A 21,537-nucleotide genomic window follows, 5' to 3' on the forward strand; every position below is an offset into this window, starting at 1 on the left:
GTTAATGCCTTTACACTGAAACATACTGTTATAAATTACCTTATTTTTCTTTTATATCACACTCAAGTCATTAAAATGATGTTTTTCTATTTAGGTGTGTGAGAGATTATATTACCTATGAATTTCATTTCAAGAAAGTAAAGCCTTTTAGAAAATACCTGTTATAAAAATATAACATTGGGTCTGGTAGGGTTTAGAAAATACTGAATGTAAGGATCTCTCTACACAGAAAGCAAATCCTCAGGCACTTTCCTAACAAATACTAATATGAGTGTGGATAGAAAAACAGGGGAGGAGGCAAAAAATTACTTACTAATTTAATACTAAGGTAGGATAGTTTTATGCTCTTATTTTAAGAAATGACTTCTCATTTTGTACAGAGAACATGATCTCTTGGGTCAAACTACCTGGATTCAAATAAAGATGCTCTATCATTTTGTATGTCATTTTGAGTGACAGTCTCTCTTAGCATCATCTCCCTGGTGAGTAAAATGAAGGTCATAATAGCATTACTTCACAGAGTTTTTATGAGAACTAAATGATACAATGCATCACATGGTGTTTACAACGACTGGTACATCAGAAGCAGTAAATGTGTGAAAGCTATGATTAAGTACAACCATAAAATATACCTTTCTGCAAAACAAAAACATAAAATTCTGCTAAAATCCTTACTATCTGAGAAATCTTTCCTGAAGAATCAAAGATTCCTTGATATGGTAAAGAGTAATTTCATAGTTCTGTGAATGTTTTCTCACAGAACCACATTAGAAAGATATTAGGCTATCCTTCGTGTAGTTTGCTTTATTGCCAATTGCCACAGAAACGTTGCTCTGTAATGTACAAATATATCTTTGATTCCAAAGTGCAAAAAGGTACTATATGAAACATACCAAAATATATTCCCCTACCAAGTAAAATGTAAAGCAGTATAGACACAGTATTAGTTTGTGTAAGATCATTTAAGATTTTATTTTATTCAAATATCATTAAGAATCTACCAAAATCTCAGCTCCATGCTATGCTGAGAAAACACAAAGGAAGAAGCAACTGCGCTCCTATCCCATGGGATGATGCTGGGATGCTGAGACTGACATGTATCAAACAACCGGAGTCACTATGAGGAACAGTATGATTAATTACACACTAAATTGCACAGCACAGTTTTAAGAGTTGTAGGAATTCAGAGGAGGATGATTAATGAGTCACAGGGTGGTTAAGGAAAAGTTTTGCACCTAGAAGAAGGGAGGGAAAATGTAGCAGTTACCATATACATGACTTTGGTTAAGGCAGTTAACCTCTCAGCACTACTGTTTCCTCTGCTGTAAAATTTGACAATTTAATGCATGTAAAATGCCTAGGGCAATCTAAAGCAAGAAAGATTTGTGGTAGGGTCTTAGAGAATGCACAGCATCTGCCTAAAAAGAGAATTTTCAGACAGCACGATATCCTCTGTCATGTAAAAGAGACACACACTGCTTTTAGGTTAAAAAAGGAAAAACTTTCACAATAGCCCTACTATAATAAGTACAGTTTTCTGTGGTAAATAGCAATCACTTCCCCCTCAACCCCCGCATGGCAAAATAACTCCTCCAGCACATGAAACTTTGGTGTGGGTTGAAATCCTAGAGAGTTCTTTCTTACAAGCAAAGGTTCTTTCTTTAAAAAAAGAAACGGCATAGAATATTCATATCTATTTGCTTTTCCTTCTAAATCCTTGCTTCTAACTGACCTTTCACTTATTCAAAAGTGATCAAAACAAGGGTTCTCCATCTTCTATAATAGTTATATTCACAATCACTTCTCTACTATGATTTTCAGTAATGAGAAGAAATTTAAGTTTTTTCCCATTTCCTATATTCAATCAAACATTCCATATCATGGCTTTTTCCAAATGTACTGACAATAAGAGGAGGAAGGGGCCTCCCAAAGTGTCTCAGTATTATCTGGGGAGATTACACTCACCAGAGTCCTGATTACATTGACATGCACCATTTATCACTGGAGTCTTTCCTAACGTTATCAGAGCACTAATTAATTACTCTTTCAGACATCATAATGGTGACTCTGACAAATAAAGCCACGTGTTTAGTACTTATCAAAGCCTGGTCCTGTTTTCTGCTCAAAAACAGAAGGCATATTAGTAATAAAAATTTCCATGTTAGGCCAAATCAGATTACTCCAGTTCCAAGATAGAGGATGATCTCCTAGTAATCAGAAAGAAGAGGGTCTTGTAGAAAATTCCATTATTCATTCTTATCTATACAAAAGTCCTTTCAGCCATGAATTACAGGATCTACATCCATTTCTTGCAGAAAGAAATGAAGTAAGATCTGGAATCACTATCTTCGCTTGCTCAGAAAGGAGAGAAGAATTGGAAATACAGTGCTGGTAGTTTAAGGCTTTGTTATGTAAACTCACCTAAATAGGTCAGTTCTTTCAGTGTTTGTCATACAGTGACCACAAAAATGTAAATTATTTGTAAAATAAATTGTTTTCCCTGTGGTTTTTCTATGCTTTCTGAGGTTTTGATGCATTGGCACAAATTCATTCTGACTAGGACTTGCGTTACTTCAGATAGTAAAGCAGTCCTCCGATTTGCTAGTGGCAGACTGGGAGGAGAGCTGGGTGACAATCCGTGTACCCTTTACTTCTGCAAACACCAAGCCACAGGCAGGAGAAACTGTATTCTGTTCCTTTATTTAACATTCTAATAATCTATGTAAGACTGTGCAAGGCGGTGTACCAGGCACTAGGTAAACAGTGATAAACAAAACCATGATCCTGTCCTCCTAGAGTTCACAGTCTTTTCAAACATATTTTATGGTAGGTTTTGGCTTTAATTTTGCCTTTCTGTTATTGCCTATGTATATTTCTCAACTTGATAGCCAAAAAGAGGTTCAAGATATGATAAGTCACAGCTGTTGGGCAGGACCTCAGAGCAAGCAATGGCAAGGTTGAAGGGGCCACTGCCAGGAAAGACTTAAGCCACACAGAGATGAAACCAAACCTCAACCCAAAAAGTATTCGTTTCATACCGCTGTAACACATCACCACAAACTTACTAGCTTAAACCTACACAAATAAGTATCTTACAGTTTTGGAGGTAGATAAAACTAAGGTGTTGGCACAGCTATATTCCTTTGGAAGCTCTATGGGAAAATCTACTTCCTTACCTTTCCAGCTTCTAGAGGTTGCCTTTACTCCTTGGATCCTCGTTTCTTCCTCCATCTTCAAATCTCTTTCTCACCTCTGCTCTGGTCATCACATCTCACACTGACACTCTTGCCTCCTTATAATGACCATGGTAATTACAAAGGGTCCCCCCGGATAATCCAGGATACTCTTCAAATCTCCTGTTCCTTCACCTATCCATATTTCCAAAGTCCCTTTTGTCATGTAAGATAACATGGGTCCTTTCACAAGTTTTGAAGGTTAGGACATGGGTATCTTGGGAGGGCCACTATACTATAAAGGCGAAGCAAATTAAAAAAAATGTTTGCCTCTTTCACACCCTGGGTCAACTAACTGAAAGGTGGTATTCTGCAGTTTGTTTTCTACTTAAGACCATCTTGGTTATCCATTTTAACTGGATTTTCTTCATAAAAATGGTGGTGGGTGGCACCTCCAACCAGAATTTCTCTGAAGCCTTGTAACTCTCTTAACACGTTTTCCTCACAAGTCAATTAAAACAACCAGAGACACTGACATCCCTCTTAAAGGAACTCTATGAGCTAATTGCCATTAATAGATACTTCACCAGAACCAATCTTTTCCACCTCCTTGCAGAACTAAATTCGTTAATGGATTAATAGTTTATGGGGCTGGAAATAGCTTTTCTGTTTCCTGCAGTAAAGGGCCATGGAGCAAGATTTAGCAAATTGATCCTGCCTTAATTCCTGCGGACATTACATAGGACAAGCTCTTCTTTGATGCAGATGATAAAGTTAGAACTGGCAAGTAATAATATGCATCACTCTCGTGGTAAAAAAAAAAAAGTCGCTCAGTAGCTTTTTCTCCCAGTAATGTCAGCGGTCAGAATTAATATTTTATGTCACTTCTACTTGAGAAAAGAGAAACAATTTACTATTCATCTTACTTTAAAAATAAAGGTAAGATTTCTGCTCCTGACCATTACGGAATAACAGGGAATATATTTAGCTTCCTGCCAAGAAAGCACTGAAAACCAGAAAACACGTTTTCAGACGACAGCAAGCAGAGTAGTACTAGGATTCCCTACAATTCCTGCAGCATACAAGCCGGACGTAGTTTCTAGATGCATCGCAAGGCAGGTCCTCACTGCTTCGCTCTCCGAGTCCGAGCTATATTTATTTACGTAAGTCAAATGATCGGTCCTTCCCAATAAATCCATACGAATCATACTAAAAGCACCCGCGGGGACAACAGGGAGCAGAGGAGGCAACCCCAGCAGCGGCGAGTTCCCGCGTCACGGTGGGATGCACAGCCCTGACGTCATCCTCACGGAGACGCTCGCGAGACTAGAGGGTGGGCGGTGCCAGCGGCTGTTTTCGCCTAGCGCGGCTTCTGTGAGGAAAACAGACGTTAACGTATCGTTAGTCCTGCTGCTGCCGGCGTTAGCGGGCTGGACGGAGTGGAGAGGGCCCCTCTCCCCGACGCCCGCAGTCTCCTCACCGCCGACCGAGCCTCAGGAGACCCCGACCCTCCCCACTGCCCGAAGCTCTGTGAGGAAACCGAGGCGTCACAGGTGATGGCGGAGACGGGTGCGGGGAGCTTGGAGATCGTCGCGCTCCCACCGCCTCAGCTTCCAGAGGAGCGGGGCGCGCCTCGCGATGCTCCCCCGGATCCGGGCTGTGATCGTCCTCCCCAGATCCGAGGCGGTGGGGATGGCGGCGACGTAGCAACCCCAGCCGGGCGAGAGAAGGCCCCGCCTCCCAGGGAGGTCCTGGAAGCCGTGTCTGTGTCCCTGGCAACGGACGGCAGCCTGAGAAACGGCGGTCAGCGGGTAGAGCGGCGCGGCCAGGGTGGGAAGGAGGCGCTGGAAACCTGTGGCGCAGAGAGGTTGGGGTGTGAGGTGATGGCGGAGGCGAAGGCTGAGGAAGAGAAGACTGAAGAGGGCCGGGTCTCTTCAGTCGCAGTGGATGAAGAGGCGGCGGGGAAGGAAAGGGCGAAGGAGGAGGAGGGAGTGGAGCAGGAGATGCAGGTGGAGGAGAACCCAGTGGGTGAAGAAATAGAAATGGTGGGGAACAGAGTGGTCGAGGAGGAGGAGGAGGCGGTGGCCAGGCACCGGCCCCTGCACATGAATCTCCGCATGAACCCGCTGGAGGCCATCCAGCTAGAACTGGACACTGTGAATGCTCAGGCTGACCGGGCCTTTCAGCAGCTGGAGCACAAGTTCGGGCGCATGCGTCGACACTACCTGGAGCGGAGGAACTACATCATTCAGAATATCCCGGGCTTCTGGGTCACCGCCTTTCGGAACCACCCCCAGTTGTCCCCCATGATTAGGGGCCAAGATGCAGAGATGTTGAGATACATAACCAATTTGGAGGTGAAGGAGCTCAGACACCCTCGAACAGGCTGCAAGTTCAAGTTCTTCTTTAGAAGAAACCCCTACTTCCGAAACAAGCTGATTATCAAGGAATATGAGGTCAGAGCCTCTGGCCGAGTGGTGTCTCTCTCCACTCCAATTATATGGCGCAGGGGCCATGGACCACAGTCCTTCATTCGCAGGAACCAAGAAGTCGTCTGCAATTTCTTCACCTGGTTTTCAGACCACAGCGTTCCAGAGTCTGACAGGATTGCTGAGATTATCAAAGAAGACCTGTGGCCAAATCCACTGCAGTACTATCTGCTACGTGAAGGAGCCCGTAGAGCCAGACGTCGCCCAATAAGGGAGCCAGTGGAGATCCCGAGGCCCTTTGGCTTCCAGTCTGGTTAAACTTTGCCCTTGGGAATGCCCTTGCACAAGGTCCCCTTCCGCCTCTTGCTGGACCTGTGCTTGAGCAACAGAAATGGGTATGCCTTACACTTTTTTCCCCCCTTTCTTTGACATTCTGCAGCCTTTTTCCTCTGGACGTCAGTTCTCTCAGCCTCAAGACTGAGATTACCATGGCCATGGTCCTCCACTTCCACATGGCCTTCATGCTGTTCTGCGTTAATATCACATGCTGCATGGCCATGATTCACGCCAGGACTAAGCCAAGCAAGTGATGCTGTAAATTGCACTGCCTTTATCAGCACTGCTTGGATCCTGTTTGTTCCCAGGGCTTCTGGACTGGCTCTTACCACCTAGAATTCTAGCTTTGTCTAGGAGCCCATTCTACCCACTTTGCTCTGCAGTATAAGCATACAGCCTGTGGACAATTGCAGAGCATTAATGATATCAAGGGGGAACAGCAGTGGGCTGCTTGGTCTGTGTGATTTATGTGACTTTGTTGCTCTTCTTGTGCCTCTAGTCACTTCCTATTGCTGCCTGCTAATGGCTTTGCCCTTGGCTGCTATGTACTGGATGAACATCTTGTAGACTCCTGTCAACCCCACAGTGATTTCTGGTCAACAGTCTCCAGAACTGATGGTGGACCCAGGTTTCCTGCCAGCACACAAAAGACCCTTCCATCCTTCTCCCCAGAAGACCTTTCCTCTACTCTTCATGCCCTCTTTTTCCTCCACCCCCATCATCCAGGAACTGCTAACTGTCAAGGAAGTGACTGAGGTGACAAGTTAGACCTGTCCTCATGGCAAGAGTAAGGATAGTGTCCATTTGAAGAAGGAGGCTTCCTCAGCCTCAGCTAGTGAATTCACACAAAACCTAGGTACCTCTTTGTGCCTCCTTTTTTCATCCTGAACATGATTAAGTGCCAGGGTGGCAGTATACTTTCTCCATTCTCCCTCTCTTGCAAAATCAGATCTTTTAGATTAATTTGATTCTCTTCATTATTTCCAGGGACAGGCTGTCTTGTGTAATAGACTGCCAGAGCTCTTTTTTCCCTCTGCTCTCTAACCCATCCTTCATCCCCTTTAGCAACATCTAGAGGGCTTAAAGGGAGGCAGATTTAGATGCAATGAAAAGCAATATCTAGTTCATAAATGGATAGAAGAACTAAAGAGATTGTGATGGGTGCCCTGAACAAAAGACTGCAGGCAAAAATGAGCCAGGTAAAAATTGGGTGTAAAATTGACTCACTGAGAGCCATCAAGGAAAGATTCTCTGTCAGTGGTGATAGGAAGAGAAATACTTTTTCTCGGGATTAACATGGAAGAATTGAAGGGGGTTGGAATGTTGAATACGTTGCCTAGAGGAGAGTTCTTTAAAGAAACAACATGACTTTGGTTGCTTTCTCTCTTATTTTCATTTGACTTAATTTGGGAGGAAGATTAATACTGTGTCTTTATTTCACGAGTATTTAGTAAAATCTTGTTTTCTCTGTTTCTGCTTCTGGGGAAGTTGAGCTGTACAGGCTTTCTTTTGTTTTCATTTGAGAACATTTGGAGAAATAACAGTCTTATTTTTCCTGTACAGTATAGAGACTTAAATGAATATACATAATGGTTCTTGTTTCTGTTAAAAATGTATCCATAGAAATATAATTTGAATAACTTGTTCTTGTCATATTCTTAAGACTTAGGAAATTGTTGTCTTCATAGAAAAATAACCTACTAAAAATGTATGGCTTAACTGTCTTACTTGATAATATCCCCTGTTAACAACTTAGTAATTGATGTGTCTCTTTTCCTAAGTAACAAATACTTGTGAGATTGCTCTGTCAAACTGAAAAGTATAGTTGGTACATTTGTCTTTCCTTATATGCATGATGGTAAAATAAAAGCATGTTACTCTGCTAGATTTCTTACTTCTCACCCTGCGGATAAACATGCATGAAGAAATTGTTCTAGAGACAGCAGATTATGGAATTCTTAAAGTTCTTAAATGGGATACAATAGGCATTATCCCAAAAGTAAGAAAATGGGGCACACTACTATACCTTCAAAGGTCAGGAGGGTTGTTTTTGCTGTTGTAAAATATTAACAATTCCAACTGCTTACTCATCATGTCACTTTTTTCCATATAGCTTCTGCCACACCATCCCTCTTCACTTCCTTAAAGCCTCCATTTCTGTCTTTGTAAATAATATTCTCAAGTCATTCAGGCTCTTTATTCACTTGTGCATTTAATAAGCAAACATTCATAGAGTTCTTATCATAACTGATACATATACTCTTCTATCTTCATACTTTGTCAACTGTAGAAACTTGTTCTTTTCTTCAAACTTTACTACCTTCTATGTCACATCCTTTAAGGTCTGTCATAGATAACTCTTCTGCCTTTTAGTTTTTCTGTTCTTTCTAGGGAAGTTATCTCTTTACGTTCTTAGAATACTTTGTAGGGACCTCTGTTCTAGAAAGTAACATGTAATTATTCATTATAGTGAATTCTGTAAGTATTTATTGAGGCATTCTGTCAGGCCCTGGGAAGATAAGAATATAAAGCCCATTCCCTTTATTGTTAAAGAATAGAGGAAAGGCTAATGTGCAAATAATTGACAAAGTGATACAGTTAAAATACAAAGATACACTTTCATATGTTTTTCACTCTCTTTACCTTCCTTTCTAGTTTGAAAGCTTTGTGAGAGCAGAGGTAGGGTGTCTCTTACTTTCATTATTGCATGTAGCATAATGTTTGCACATGGTTGTCACCAGGTAAATATTTACTGAATGATAGAATGAATAACTCAAATGGAGAAAAGGAACAAAATAACCTATTACCCAGAAAAGACTTGATGAGGTGATGGAAAGAAGAAAACAGTTTTCAAGACATTTGTAAAACTGATGTCAAAAAAACTTGCAAAGCCTTTCTTAAATAAAAAATAAAGGAAAGAAAATTTCTTGTTCAAATAGTTAGAAAAGGTCCAAACACTATAACATTTCACTTGCCATTTTAATAGGGCATTACTTAACTTTGGATCAGCTTTCATGTGCTTTGTTTTTGTACATTTTAAGGTAACTATTATACTGGGGATGGAAGGGGTTAGATCCTAGATATGTACTGTCCAATACAATACCCATTTGCCACCAGTGGCTCTTAAGCACTTGAAATGTGGTTAGTCCAAATAGAGATCTGCTTTAAGTATAAAATACATACTTGATTTCAAAGACTTAGTATGAAAAAAAGGATGTAAAATATCTTAGTTTTTTATATTGATTGCATATTAAAATATTTTTAACACATTGGGTTAAGTAAAATATTAATAAAGTTAATTTCCCCTATTTATCCATTTTTTAGTGTGGCTGCTGGTAAATTTTAAATTATTTAGGACAGCATGGATCTAGACTTCTTGATGAATATCTCAAAGCATGTAAAATATATGTAACAACTAAACATGTTATTATTTTGTCCCCATGAAATATTTTGTGACTTTAGGACAAGTATTACCTAGCTAAAATTCAAGATGAGTAAAGTATAGCTAGAAGCCAGTGGGTAAAAGGTAAAGTGAAATGTCTTTAATCAATTTAAATCTAAGATATACTTAGTAATATGTAAAACATACTGTGTAAAACTATGATTTTGGGTTTAAGTAGAATAGTTTTGTGGCAAATTTGCACTGATAGTTATATTGGTTAAAGTAGTCTCCAACAACATTTAGGACCTACAGCTTCCTATTTTTCTAGAATAAAATGTTCTATATTTTTTGATTTACAGATATATATGAAGCTCAGAAATTAAAATAATTTGTGGTTAAAGACACCACTTTGTGAATGTTAATGGGCTCCAAATTTTAACACTTGGCCAGCACCAGAAAAAAAATCTCAATCTAGCATTGGACCAAGTCAATTCAATGCTCACTACTTGAAGAAGCTTATTTTATTTTCTAATATTTATATTTTATTTTTATGTTGTTTGTGCTTTCATATAAAACATGCTTTATTTTTGAAAATTAGTGTAGTCTATATTGTAGTGAAAATTGTAATTTGTACTTACTTTATTTTGGGTACTATATTATGATTATATGGGATAGTATGTAAAGGTTGTCCTTGCCCTTGAGGAACTATTCCACTGAGTGGGTACTCTTCCTTTGATGTTTCCTCTTCTCCAGCAAATTCACATATGCAAGCCAGTCATGCCCATAAGAAAACCCAAGGGATTAATGTGGCCAAGAGGAGGTGTCAGAGACGATCAGGACCAGCTTCCTGTCCCTCAGTGTTAATATTTAATTGAAGTCTTAGACTGTATAGAAGTAACAGATAAAATCTTTACCCATTCATTAGTATGGGAGGTGTTTCACTTGTAAACAGTACTTTCTCCTTGTTTGCTTGAAGTGAATTACTTCATTTCTGAAGGGTCACCTTGCTATGTTTCCTCTGACCTCTCATATGTTCTTGAAACCTACAGAAGAATTTCCATGGGACCACATTAGGAAAACAATGTCTACTTCTTGGCTTCACTTTTTCAGGATTTGTATTTAATGTAATTTCCTTAAGAGCAGGCCAGGAAGAAATGGTTCTATTAAAAGTTGGAAAAGGTCACTTAGGTAAGTTGTTAATTTTTATGCATAACCAAATGTTTTATTAGTGGCTTGAAGAGACAGAGAAGATACACTGGCTTTACATGGGATTAACTCAGTTTTACAGTCTACCACCTAGTGCATTGGCCAAAATAAATACCTTCTCTGAGTCTCAGTTCCCTTGTCCATATGCAGGGATGGTAATATCTTTATTATAAGCTAATATTCTCCCAAGCTGTATTTGGAGAATGCATTATATGTTTGTACACAGGATAATAACAGCAAACACTTGAGAGCTTACTATATGCCAGGAACTGTGCTAAAATATTCCAAGTATTAATAAAGTTTAGAGTGTAGAAATGCTAAGCACAATGCCTAGCATATAATATGTAGCCAGTAAATATTAATTTCCTTTATCTGCCTCTGAACTTTAATTTTTCATTTAATTTACATCCAGGCAAGTAGTCATCTAGCTTAATATTTCTCAAAGCTCACTGCCCATTCATTATACATAGCTGGGAGCTTTGAAAAAAATCTTGATGCTTAGGCTGTACCTAAAACCAATTAGATTTTTAAGGCAGGGGGAAGGGTATAGCTCAAGTGGTAGAGTGCATGCTTAGCACCCAAGAGATCCTGGGTTTGATCCCCAGTACTTCCTCCAACTGGAAATCGAGGAATAAACCTAATTACCTCCCCCTCATAAAACAGTACAAGATTTTAAGGTATAGATGTGTTTGAGAATCACGGATAACCAGCCTTTCTTTAGACTTCTCAAGTGCGAGAATACCCACTCCTTTCCCAGTTTTGTTAAATTTGCTCAGAAATCTATTGCCTTACAACATCTATTGCAAAGATCTGGCATATATTTGCCTCTGAGCACATTTACTCTGTATTTTGACCCCTGAATTCTTGCAGAGTGGAATTAGCCTAATTCCATGAAAGAGCTCTAAGTACTTGAAGAGCATTACATCCTTTCAATACCGCCCTCACCAACCTGGCTATATATCAATTATTTCAATATTCCTCATCTGTTCTGTATGCTAATTAAATAGTATTTATTATGCCAATGTTCTTCCTAAAGTCTGGTGCTCAGAATTGAACAAACTAACATTCAAATAACAGAATAGAATGAGATTCTTACTGCCTTTGTTATAAATAGTGCATTTCTTTAAATGGATCCATGCAGAAATATGAATGAATCTCAAAAACATTAAGTGAAATATGCGAGATAAAAGAGTACATACTATATAATTCCATATGTGTGAAGTTCAATAGCATGAGGAAATTTATCTGTGGTGATAGAAATCCAAATCTGGTTGCCTCAGGGTTGGGGAGAGTGACTAAAAAGAAGTGTGAACAAACTTTCAGAGGTGATAGTAATGCTCCTTATCTTAATTTTGGTGATAACATAGATGTATCCATTTGTCAAAACTTGTCTAACTGTACACTTAAGTTTCATGCATTTTAGTGTATGTAAATTATAACCTCAATAAATAACAGATTTTAAAATATTATTGAGAATTCAAAAACTGGAACTCCATTTGCCCATCTCCAGTGTTTTGGCTTCTCTCCATCTGAGTTGTTCTTATATACTTTCATTTATAATTCCAATCTTGGAATTACTTTTTAAAAAACTTTTTCTCCCTTAATTCCAGGCCAAAGTTGATCTCTCTGAAGCTTCCCTTAACTTACAAACTGAGGGGTTCTATCATCCTCTGGTCACTGAACAAGTTAAGTCTGCTCAGGACATATTGTCCTGTAAGTAGTACTGATACACTCAATAACAATTTCCCTGGGACATCCTCAAGAATCTCTCTGAGCTTCCCGTTCCATTCCTGCACATTCAGATGCCCACAAGATGCTTCTCCGACCTTCCTTTAATCACAATTGAGTTCCTTGACCCATTGAGTCATAATTTGAGCCTTGGGGATAGCCAGTTCTACTTCAAGTACCCATCTCTGTCTCCATAATCTTCTCAGCAGATTGTTAGAAATAGCACGAATTTCCGTATATGCTCTCATTTTTACATGTGTAATCCTACAGTTTCCATATTACTATCCTCCATTAATAGTTAATGGTGAAATAGAGGCTCTGCTAATTGAAGTATATTAATCTAGATGTAAGTAACACACGCTGAATTCAATTAGATTTTATTTCAAGCTAGGGCACATTCCACCATATTGCAGCAGCCTATAATTTGGCATAAAAACATAAAATCCTAATTAAGTACAAATATCTTGGCCTTAATTGAAAGTTATTCCTAATCCATTCATGAATGGCTTTAAAAAGGGATGTGTTTATTTATCCTTATGTATCTATTTATGTTAAATAATAGACAATATCCAAGTCCTATCAGATTGTAACTATTTCCTATATTGAAAGTGTAATATTTGATTTTTACTGCTTGAATTAAATTGCTTGGTTTTACTTTTTCTCAGAAGAACAGAATGGGCCAAATAGTCAAACGTTTTAACATCCTACTGGAATTTGGCTGTTGAGATGCAAAGAACTATTTATATCACTAAGAAATGTAGAGAATGTATATTAAGGTTTGAGTCAATAGAATGATTGCTTTATACAGGCACATAATACTTAATTCTCAACCTTTTCACCAAGCTCTAACTTCTCTTAGCATGGTACAATTAAGAGCTGTGTTGAGATGGTCTAAGAAGTGATGGGTACATGGTAGTCCAGGTGCTGTTGTAGTCAACGATTTTAAGTAATAGCCAGACTTCTCGAGTTTACTCTTGGGTCAGTTTGATGAATCCTCTCCAATTAGCTTTTAAAAGCATAGATTTCACATAACTAATTTTCTTCCTTAAGGTATTTCATAAAGTCTTTAAAGTAATATTATGTGGAAGAATGTGGTAAAGCATTTTAGTTCTAGCAGTGAACTTTTTTCTTATGAATTTGAAATATACTATATACCTAGAACCATTTAAAAATAACTAGAACATAGTGGACAAGTACTACTATGTCCTAATATTTCCTGTTTTTCTCAGATTATTCAAATTATCTTTTACTTGGTCCAGTTCAACTCTCCTTTCTTTCACTTACTGCTTCATTCTTTATGGATTCCTGTCATAGTTGAACTTTCATACATTTATAGTTTCATTTTGACATTGACTTAATAGTGTCTGCACTACATTCAATGTAGGTAAGTCTTAGCATAAAAATACTAAAAGTTACCAAGTCAGCTTTTATTTATTGAAAGCCTAGTGGGATAAATATTTTACACATATTTCATCTTTACAACAGTCCTATAAATTAAGTTCTATTATATTCATCTTATATATAAGGAAACTGGCTCAGAGAAGTCAAATGATCTGCTCAAACTGAACAGCTAGTAAGTGGCACAAAAGAGATTTAAGCCAGATCTGTCTGATTCCGATGCATGTGTCTTTACAGAGTATATTAGAGTTTTCCAAAGAGTCAACAGGAAGAGATTTACTATGAGGAACTGGCTTGTGTAATTATGGAGGCTGAGAAATCCCATGATCTGCCATCTGCAAGGAGGAGACCCAGGAAAGCGGTGGTAGTATGATTCCTGTCTGAGTCCTAAAGCCTGAAAACCGGGGAAGCTGATGGTATAAATACTAGTCCAAGTTCAAGTACTCAGGCAGGAAGTAAAAAGGGCAAATTCTTCCTTCCTCTACCTTTTTGTTCTATTCAGGCCTCTGATGGATTGGATGGTGCCCACCCAGATTGGGGAGGGCAATCTACTTTCTTGAGTCCACCAATTCAAATGCTAATTCCAGAAACACCCTCCCAGACAAACCCAGAAATAAATATCAAATTGACACACAAAATTAACCATCAAACCCAGCATACAAAGATATGAGGTCATTCAGGTCAGAAACCATGTTTCTGATTTCTTTATGATTGGGAAAAGCAAGGAAAAGGGCTTTTTTTTTTTTTTTTTGGCTGAACATTTTCACAGGGAGCCATTATAACCAAACAAGCTTGTCGGAGAAAATTTTAATTCTGTAACAATGATAACCTAAGTATAAAAAAGATTGTTTCAATTTTAATAACAAATAGAGCATCAAACATATGTTGAAACTCATGCCATAGTTCTTTTAATGAATGTATGGTTTATAAAATTGCCATAAATATTCTTTTTGGAGTAGTTTGACTTCTAATACCAAAGGCAAACTAGTCAGATATTTTAAAGACTACTTCCTCCCTCTAGTGACCAGGAATGGGAATACCACATCCACAAGCTTTTAAAAAACTGATTCTCAGTGTTTGTGTACCTCCCCCTAGAGGTTGCTTGGGAAATTTGCCAGTTATTTTGGTTATTACAATGAATGGGGTTGCAACTGGCATTTATCAGGGGTATTAAGGATGCTAGACATCCTGTATGTGAGGGGCAGTGCTCTATGTAAAATATGCATTGTTGAATATTCATGTAGGTAAAAATTTATTTAAGCCTAGAACTGACCACTATTTTACATATGAAAACAAATTTTTGCACTGTTTATACACTGCAGTTTTGAAAGCAAATTATTTCATTTACTCTAAAACATTGATTGTAAGATAGATCATTATCTAACACTGAGAGTGAAAATAATTGCACTTGAACTCTAACACAAAGCTTTTTAATACTTAGAATGTTTAATTTTATCAACAGTTAACAGTGGAAAGGCAACCTATGGAATGGGGGAAGATATTTACAAACCATGAATCTAAAGAGGTTAAATTACAAAATACTTAAGGAACTATATTCTATAGATATAGCCATCTACTTCATCATGTAATTTAATATAGGCATATCCAAGCACTTATTTATTAAAATAGATATTTTAAGAATTATTCTTATTTCTCCTTTAAATCATAGGAAAAGAAGGCAAAGTAGTGTTAAAGAATAACTCAAAGTCACAAAGTCAATTATAACATGCTGTTTGTTTACAAGAATAAATCAATAGATTGATTTCATGCCACAAAGGCAAAAACAGGATTTATTAAAAGAAAGAGGAAAGAAGGGAGAGAAAAATTATAGTCTGGAAAGAGTGAATATTGTTTGCATATTTTTTAATGGGGTAACTGATTATCTGGCAGCATTCAATCTGGATGGTCTGTCCTTAAGTAGGCTGACTTAGGGGTACAAACATACCTCCTCTGTTTATGAACTCTCTGGGAAATGTTTGTGAGCTAAAGTATGAAGCTGCCTCACAAGCTGTTTCTCTGTAATGTTTGTCCTGTATTTCCCCGGGGCCCTCATTCTTAGTTGAACCAGGTCTGTAGTACTTCCCTCACCAGAAGTCTCAATATAACTGCTGCTTTTCTTGAAACCCTTTCCCCTTAAATTCTTATTTCTCACTGGAATCTCTTCTCTGAGTCCTTATTTGAAAGTGATCATAATCTGTTGTGCTCTGCAGCAGTGTTTCTATTACAGAGAGTTATAATCATTTTTCAGATAGGAATTTAAGACAGTAAACAAAAATATGCAAAATTTAAGTTTTCCATCCTTGCATTTTCCTAAGGACTAATACCAGTATTTTCACACTTCAACAAACGAAACAGATAGTAGTAACATCACTATCAAATGAATTGTATAAACTGACCTGAATAAACAATAATTTTTTCTTATTTAAATACATATTTTAACATTAACTTTTAAAATATTATTTAAAATATTAATACAATTAATAGCTTCGGTGCCTGCAAACAGTTGTTTATTGCTTCTGCTCTGCAGTGAATTATCACAGGAGCAAATTTTGGCAAATATTTGCTGGCTTTATGCCCACAGGCATTATGAAGCAGGAACTCTTTTCATACTAAGGTTATAACCTGAGAATAAACAATATATAACATGTGTACTTTTAGAAATTAAAATCCCCTGAGAATTACATTTCTTCCGGTAATGCTTAAAAGCTAAACTTGTGCCCTTGCCCATGTGTCACCTCTAAGTAAGAACATAGCCATTATTACTTATATTAGTTTAAAAGGAAGAGGAAATATTGTCCAGTTGCTTCGTAGGCGTTTGAGAAAGTACATGAACTTTAAAATCTCTAGGACAAATTGAAATGATCCTGTATTATGTCTTGTTAGGATGAAATTTCTCTTTTAGCTGCTCTTAATTTTTTAAATCATCACCCTAAACACAGCAACACTTTTCTCAAAATCTGCTCATCACAATTCTTTGGTAATAGCAATGAATACGTACGTTAAAGAATCCACTTTACTGCACGAGAACCCCTATAAGCTTACCTGACTAGACAATTAACTAACCTTTCTTAGCGCTTCAGTAAATATTTTAAAAGACAATATAGCTTAGGTGCCTTAGAAATTCATTCAGAACCTTAGAAATCCACATTTACACAGTTCTTATATGCTTGGGTTTTGGTCTGTATCCATTTATGTAAGCCAAATCTTTCTGAGGCTGACGGAATTCATAACATTTTGCAACAAAGACAAAGGAATACCACTGACAGCACAATCTTAAGGCGCAACGAGTTCTCGCGCGATGTTAAGACGCTACCGTCTTGACGTAATAGGTTGCCATGGTAGCCTCCCCCAACCAGGGTGTAAAGGAGCGGTGGGGCGAGAGGCGGAGCGCCGCTTCTGCAGAGGACAAGGGACTCTCTTCTCCTGCAGCTCTGACTCCTGCCAAAATGAGCGGCCTGGATGAGGGCAACAACCTCCCTGTTGCTGAAACCTGCTGCCTCGCTACTCCCGATCATGCCCCGGGACATCCGGACCTAAAGCAGTGTCAGGGCGAGGAAACCGAAGCGACCCCGGTGATGGCGGACACAGGTGAGGGCAGCTTGGAGACCGCCGCAGAGGGAGGCGCACCCCGGGACCCCGCGGGCTGTGGCCTTGCGCTCCGCATTCGAGTTGCTGGGAGTCGCGGGCGTGTAGCGACCAAAGCGAGCCAGAAGGAAGCTCCGGCTTCCGCAGAGGCCCTGGAAGCAGCCTCTGCCTCCTCAGTGGCAGACGACAATAGCCAGGAAAATGGCTGTCTGCGTAGAGAGCTGCGCAACCCTGCAGGGGAGAAAGCTCCAGAAGCCCGTGGCGCAGGGAGGTTAGGGTCTCAGATGATGCCTGGGGCGAAGGCCAAGGAAATGACGATCAAAAAGTGCACTGTTTCAGCGGCAGCGGAAAAGGAGGGAGTAGCAGAGGAGGTGGTGGAGGAAAAGAAGGTGATGCAAAAGGAGAAAAAGGTGGTAGGAGGAGTGAAAGAGGAGACCCGGGCCCGGGCCCCAAAGATCAATAACTGCATGGATTCTCTGGAGGCCATCGATCAGGAGCTGTCAAACGTAAATGCCCAGGCTGACAGGGCCTTCCTTCAGCTGGAGCGCAAATTTGGCCGTATGCGAAGGCTCCATATGCAGCGCAGAAGTTTCATTATCCAAAATATCCCTGGTTTCTGGGTCACTGCCTTTCGGAACCACCCCCAGCTGTCACCAATGATCAGTGGCCAAGATGAAGAGATGATGAGGTACATGATCAATTTGGAGGTGGAAGAGCTTAAACACCCCAGAGCAGGCTGCAAATTCAAGTTCATCTTTCAGAGCAACCCCTACTTCCGAAATGAGGGGCTTGTCAAGGAATATGAGCGCAGATCCTCTGGCCGGGTGGTGTCTCTTTCCACTCCAATCCGCTGGCACCGCGGCCAAGATCCTCAGTCCCATATCCACAGGAACCGGGAAGGCAACACTATCCCCAGTTTCTTCAACTGGTTCTCAGACCACAGCCTCCTAGAATTCGACAGGATTGCAGAGATTATCAAAGCAGAACTGTGGCCCAATCCTCTCCAATACTACCTGATGGGTGATGGGCCTCGCAGAGGATTTCGAGACCCAGCAAGGCAGCCAGTGGAGAGCCCCAGAACCTTCAGGTTCCAGTCTGGCTAACTTGTGCCCTTGTGAGAAGCTCCTGCATAGTTTTCCCTGCCACCTCCTCTTGGACCTGTGCTTAGCCAACAGCATGCAGTCTTCCTTTCTCTTCACACTGGATTATTTTGTCCTTTGATCCTTCTAAATCGTCAACAATCAACTGCAAGATGGTTGCTTTAATGCTTACGCTCTTCTTCCTCTGGGGCTGCCTGCTGTTCTGCATCATGTTACGTGTTCCAAGTGCATGGCCTTCCACTTCTTCTACGCCAGGCACGTGATACTGTGTAGATTTGTACTGCTTTCTTTTGCATGCCCTGGGCACTGTGACTATGGCCTTCTCCCAGTTTTTAAAGTGGTTATCTACCACAAAGAAGCTTGATACATCTTTGCAAATACTTAGCTAGGCTTCATACTTTATGCTGGCTGTCCTGTTACCCATTTACTGTATGACAAGATCTTTGAGTTTCACTGCTGCGAGATGAAGCTGATCTAGATGATGCCAGCCATCAACCCAAACTGGACATTGGAGGCTCCCAGCAACTGGTTATCAACTGCCTTCCTGGGCCCATGCCATCCACCCTGCTGGTTATCTGGCAGAATAAGCAGCTGGCTGGTGGTGGCTACTAGGCATGAATGAGGTAACAGATGAGAGGTGTTCTGTGTTGTCATGTTGGTCTTCTTATGCTTTTGGTCACTCTGCATTGTGACCAGGTACTGGTGAGTATGAAGGCATGTAATAGGGACCACCCAAACCTGATCCCAGCCTTCTGGATGAGCTTTGCACAGGAACCACTGCCTGCCTGTTCAGGAACTATCTGTGAACTTAAGCTCGTGGGCAGTGCACAGGAACTGCCCCTCTCACTGCCTTCCAAATGGTTACCTGTTAACTCGATTGTCAGGAGCCCAAAGCAAAGCTGGTGGGGTGTCCCTTCCAGCAGTTAGAATTTTTGAGCCCCAGCAACAAACCACCCTTAATGTAGGCAACTTTATTAGGCCCCCTCTTAACCCCTCCTGGACCCACTCCGAACATGACACAATTGCCAGGCTGAGGGTACCAAGGAAGAGGTATTTCTAGTCTGTGGGGCCTGTGTGCATTTGTCTCTGTCTCTGTCTCCCCCTCCCCATCCCTCCCTCCTTTCTTCTCCCTCCACCCCTCCTCCCTCTCCGAAGAAGTTATAGCTCAGAAATAGAAAACAAAACTGGCAAAGCAGACTTTAATTTGCTCTCCCCTTGCTTGTGTCCAGAAGGAGAAATGTACTGTATATGGGACTCCAGATCTCTTACTGTATTTTTCTACCCTCATGCGTCCATCCCACTGCCTTCAGCAAGGTTGAAACATTTCAAAGGGAGACCTATAGATTAATGCCTACTTACAGGCATTGTTCTTTTGGGCCAGCTTTGACAACCCCATCCTCTTCCTTATCCATTTTCCAAAACCTGTGTGTTTTCTGAGCTTTAGTTTGAGAAGCTGAGAGGAGAGACAGAAGAGCCTCACAGTGATGGCTTCAAGACACACCCAGAGCAGGTTGTGATCAAGGCAATCAAATCTTAGTTTCACTCCACTTTTCTAAGCATGAAAATTCTTTTATGGGCCTTGGTCCATTTAGAAATAACCCCCAAGGCAGCATTTTGAGGATCACCCCTGTCCTCTGTACTATTCTATTACTGCCCTGATGTCCCACAGGCCTCCATCCTACTGCCTGGCCTTCTTGGCTCTCAGTCCTCAGCTTCCTCATTTCTTTCCCTGCTTCTGACCTAACAAATGAGGGAGCAGGCTGCAGTCTGCATTGTGGGAGCTGCCAAGCCTCCCTCCCAGAGGATAAAGGAATGTGTGGAGTTGGCTCCCCTGGGCTTGAGATGTCTGGACACAGAATAGTGCGAAGGGTGATCTAGCTATGGGAACTGAAAGCCCAGAAAACAAACGAGCTTGCCGTGGAGTGGGCTTGGGAAGGCAGACAGGAAAGACGAACTCTGCAGGGTCAGGGGTGGGAGGGGAGGCCTCTGAGGTTTTTCCCAGGAGAGGTGGGAGAATGAAAGTGGTTAATGTTTATAGAGGATGCTTGGAGGAGTTTGGTTTTCCTCCAGTTTTTTCCTAACTCCTTGAATTCACCAGTAGATTTTTGTGCACACAAATGCAAGTCTGAATGTTTCCTATTCTAGAATGTGAACGACTAATGGTATATGCTCCTTATTTCACTGTGAGTAAAGTCCTATTAATTCCTTTCTCCATTTTCACTTGCTGGCAAAATTGACATTTACAGGCCAGCTTTTTGCTTGTAATTGAGAATGTGTGCAAAAATATCAAGCTTGTTTCCTGTGCATTATGAAGACTTCTGTGAATATTCACTAATATACCAGCTTGCTCTGGTCTCTCTTCCTATATAGCTCTATTCCTAGAAATATGATTTGAATGTGATCTTTGAAATTTTACAAATTGTTGCTGTCTTGTGAAAATATTCTCAAACAGAAAAACAACTCTGTTGTCTTGATATTTCTTGTCCTAGTAAATGTACTTGACATCTTATGTTCCTAACCAGTGTTAAGTAAGTACTTGTAGAATCGCTCTGTCAAACTAAACAACGATAGTATGGTAGTCTCCTCCCATGTGCTCGAAGGAAAAATAAATGTTACTCTGCTGTATTTCTTATTTTCACCAAAAAATAAAAATAAATAAAGTTCTGTCTGTTTTGTCTAGGCTAATGAATGGTTGGAAAATTATTAAAGTTATCAAGTCATCACAGTAAGCTTTGTCCTGAATCTTAAAAAAAAAAAAAAAGCAGTAGAAGCCACGCTACATACTTATAAACATATTTCCTATACAGTCAGTGTAGTTTTTGGTGGTAATTGAAGCACCATATATTGATTTGTGTCACTTACTTAAAATACTGTATTCAAGGGAAAACTTCTCCATGGCATTATTGTTTACTTACATTTATGTTAACTATGTCCACACACCACCACTGCAGCCCCCCCCCCCCCCGCCCCACCCCTTGGGCTCATTCTTTACTTAATGAGTTTAAGATAGATTTTTGGGAGAATTAACCAATGGGTGTTCTGTAAGTACTAAAATTCTTTTCCTGCAACAGTGTGGTGCTCTAAAAAAAAAAACAATCACAAAAAAATTTACAACTGAAATACAATGTCTAGAAACATGATATCAGCATCACAATGTCGATTACCAGTAATTTTTACTGTTCAGCAGCTATCACATGAAG

The 21,537-nt window shown here is 40.0% G+C and overlaps 2 protein-coding genes across 3 annotated transcripts in view; both read left to right on the forward strand.

Annotated features, from left to right (window-relative positions):
• The first annotated feature begins 4,310 nt into the window (after positions 1–4,310).
• LOC123619762 (testis-specific Y-encoded-like protein 1) overlaps positions 4,311–21,537 on the forward strand; it is a 32,296-nt gene continuing 15,069 nt past the window's right edge. Inside the window, exon 1 of one of the 2 annotated variants that reach the window (XR_006728413.2) lies at positions 4,311–5,997. Coding sequence is in view for 1 of the 2 variants with exons in the window: in XM_010965808.3 (XP_010964110.3) it covers positions 4,730–5,920 (1,191 nt within the window). In the remaining variant the exon portion in view is untranslated. Of the gene's footprint in view, positions 7,826–21,537 lie in introns of those variants that run through there. The other variant, XM_010965808.3, reaches the window with a different exon arrangement.
• Positions 13,918–21,001, forward strand: TSPYL4 (TSPY like 4). Its single transcript, XM_010965453.3, has one exon. It carries the CDS (start codon positions 16,988–16,990, stop codon positions 18,338–18,340), a length of 1,353 nt encoding a protein of 450 aa, XP_010963755.1. The 5' UTR covers positions 13,918–16,987; the 3' UTR covers positions 18,341–21,001.

Source organism: Camelus bactrianus, chromosome 8 (assembly GCF_048773025.1).
Source record: "Camelus bactrianus isolate YW-2024 breed Bactrian camel chromosome 8, ASM4877302v1, whole genome shotgun sequence".
In the NCBI taxonomy this organism is placed as follows: Eukaryota; Metazoa; Chordata; class Mammalia; order Artiodactyla; family Camelidae; genus Camelus; species Camelus bactrianus.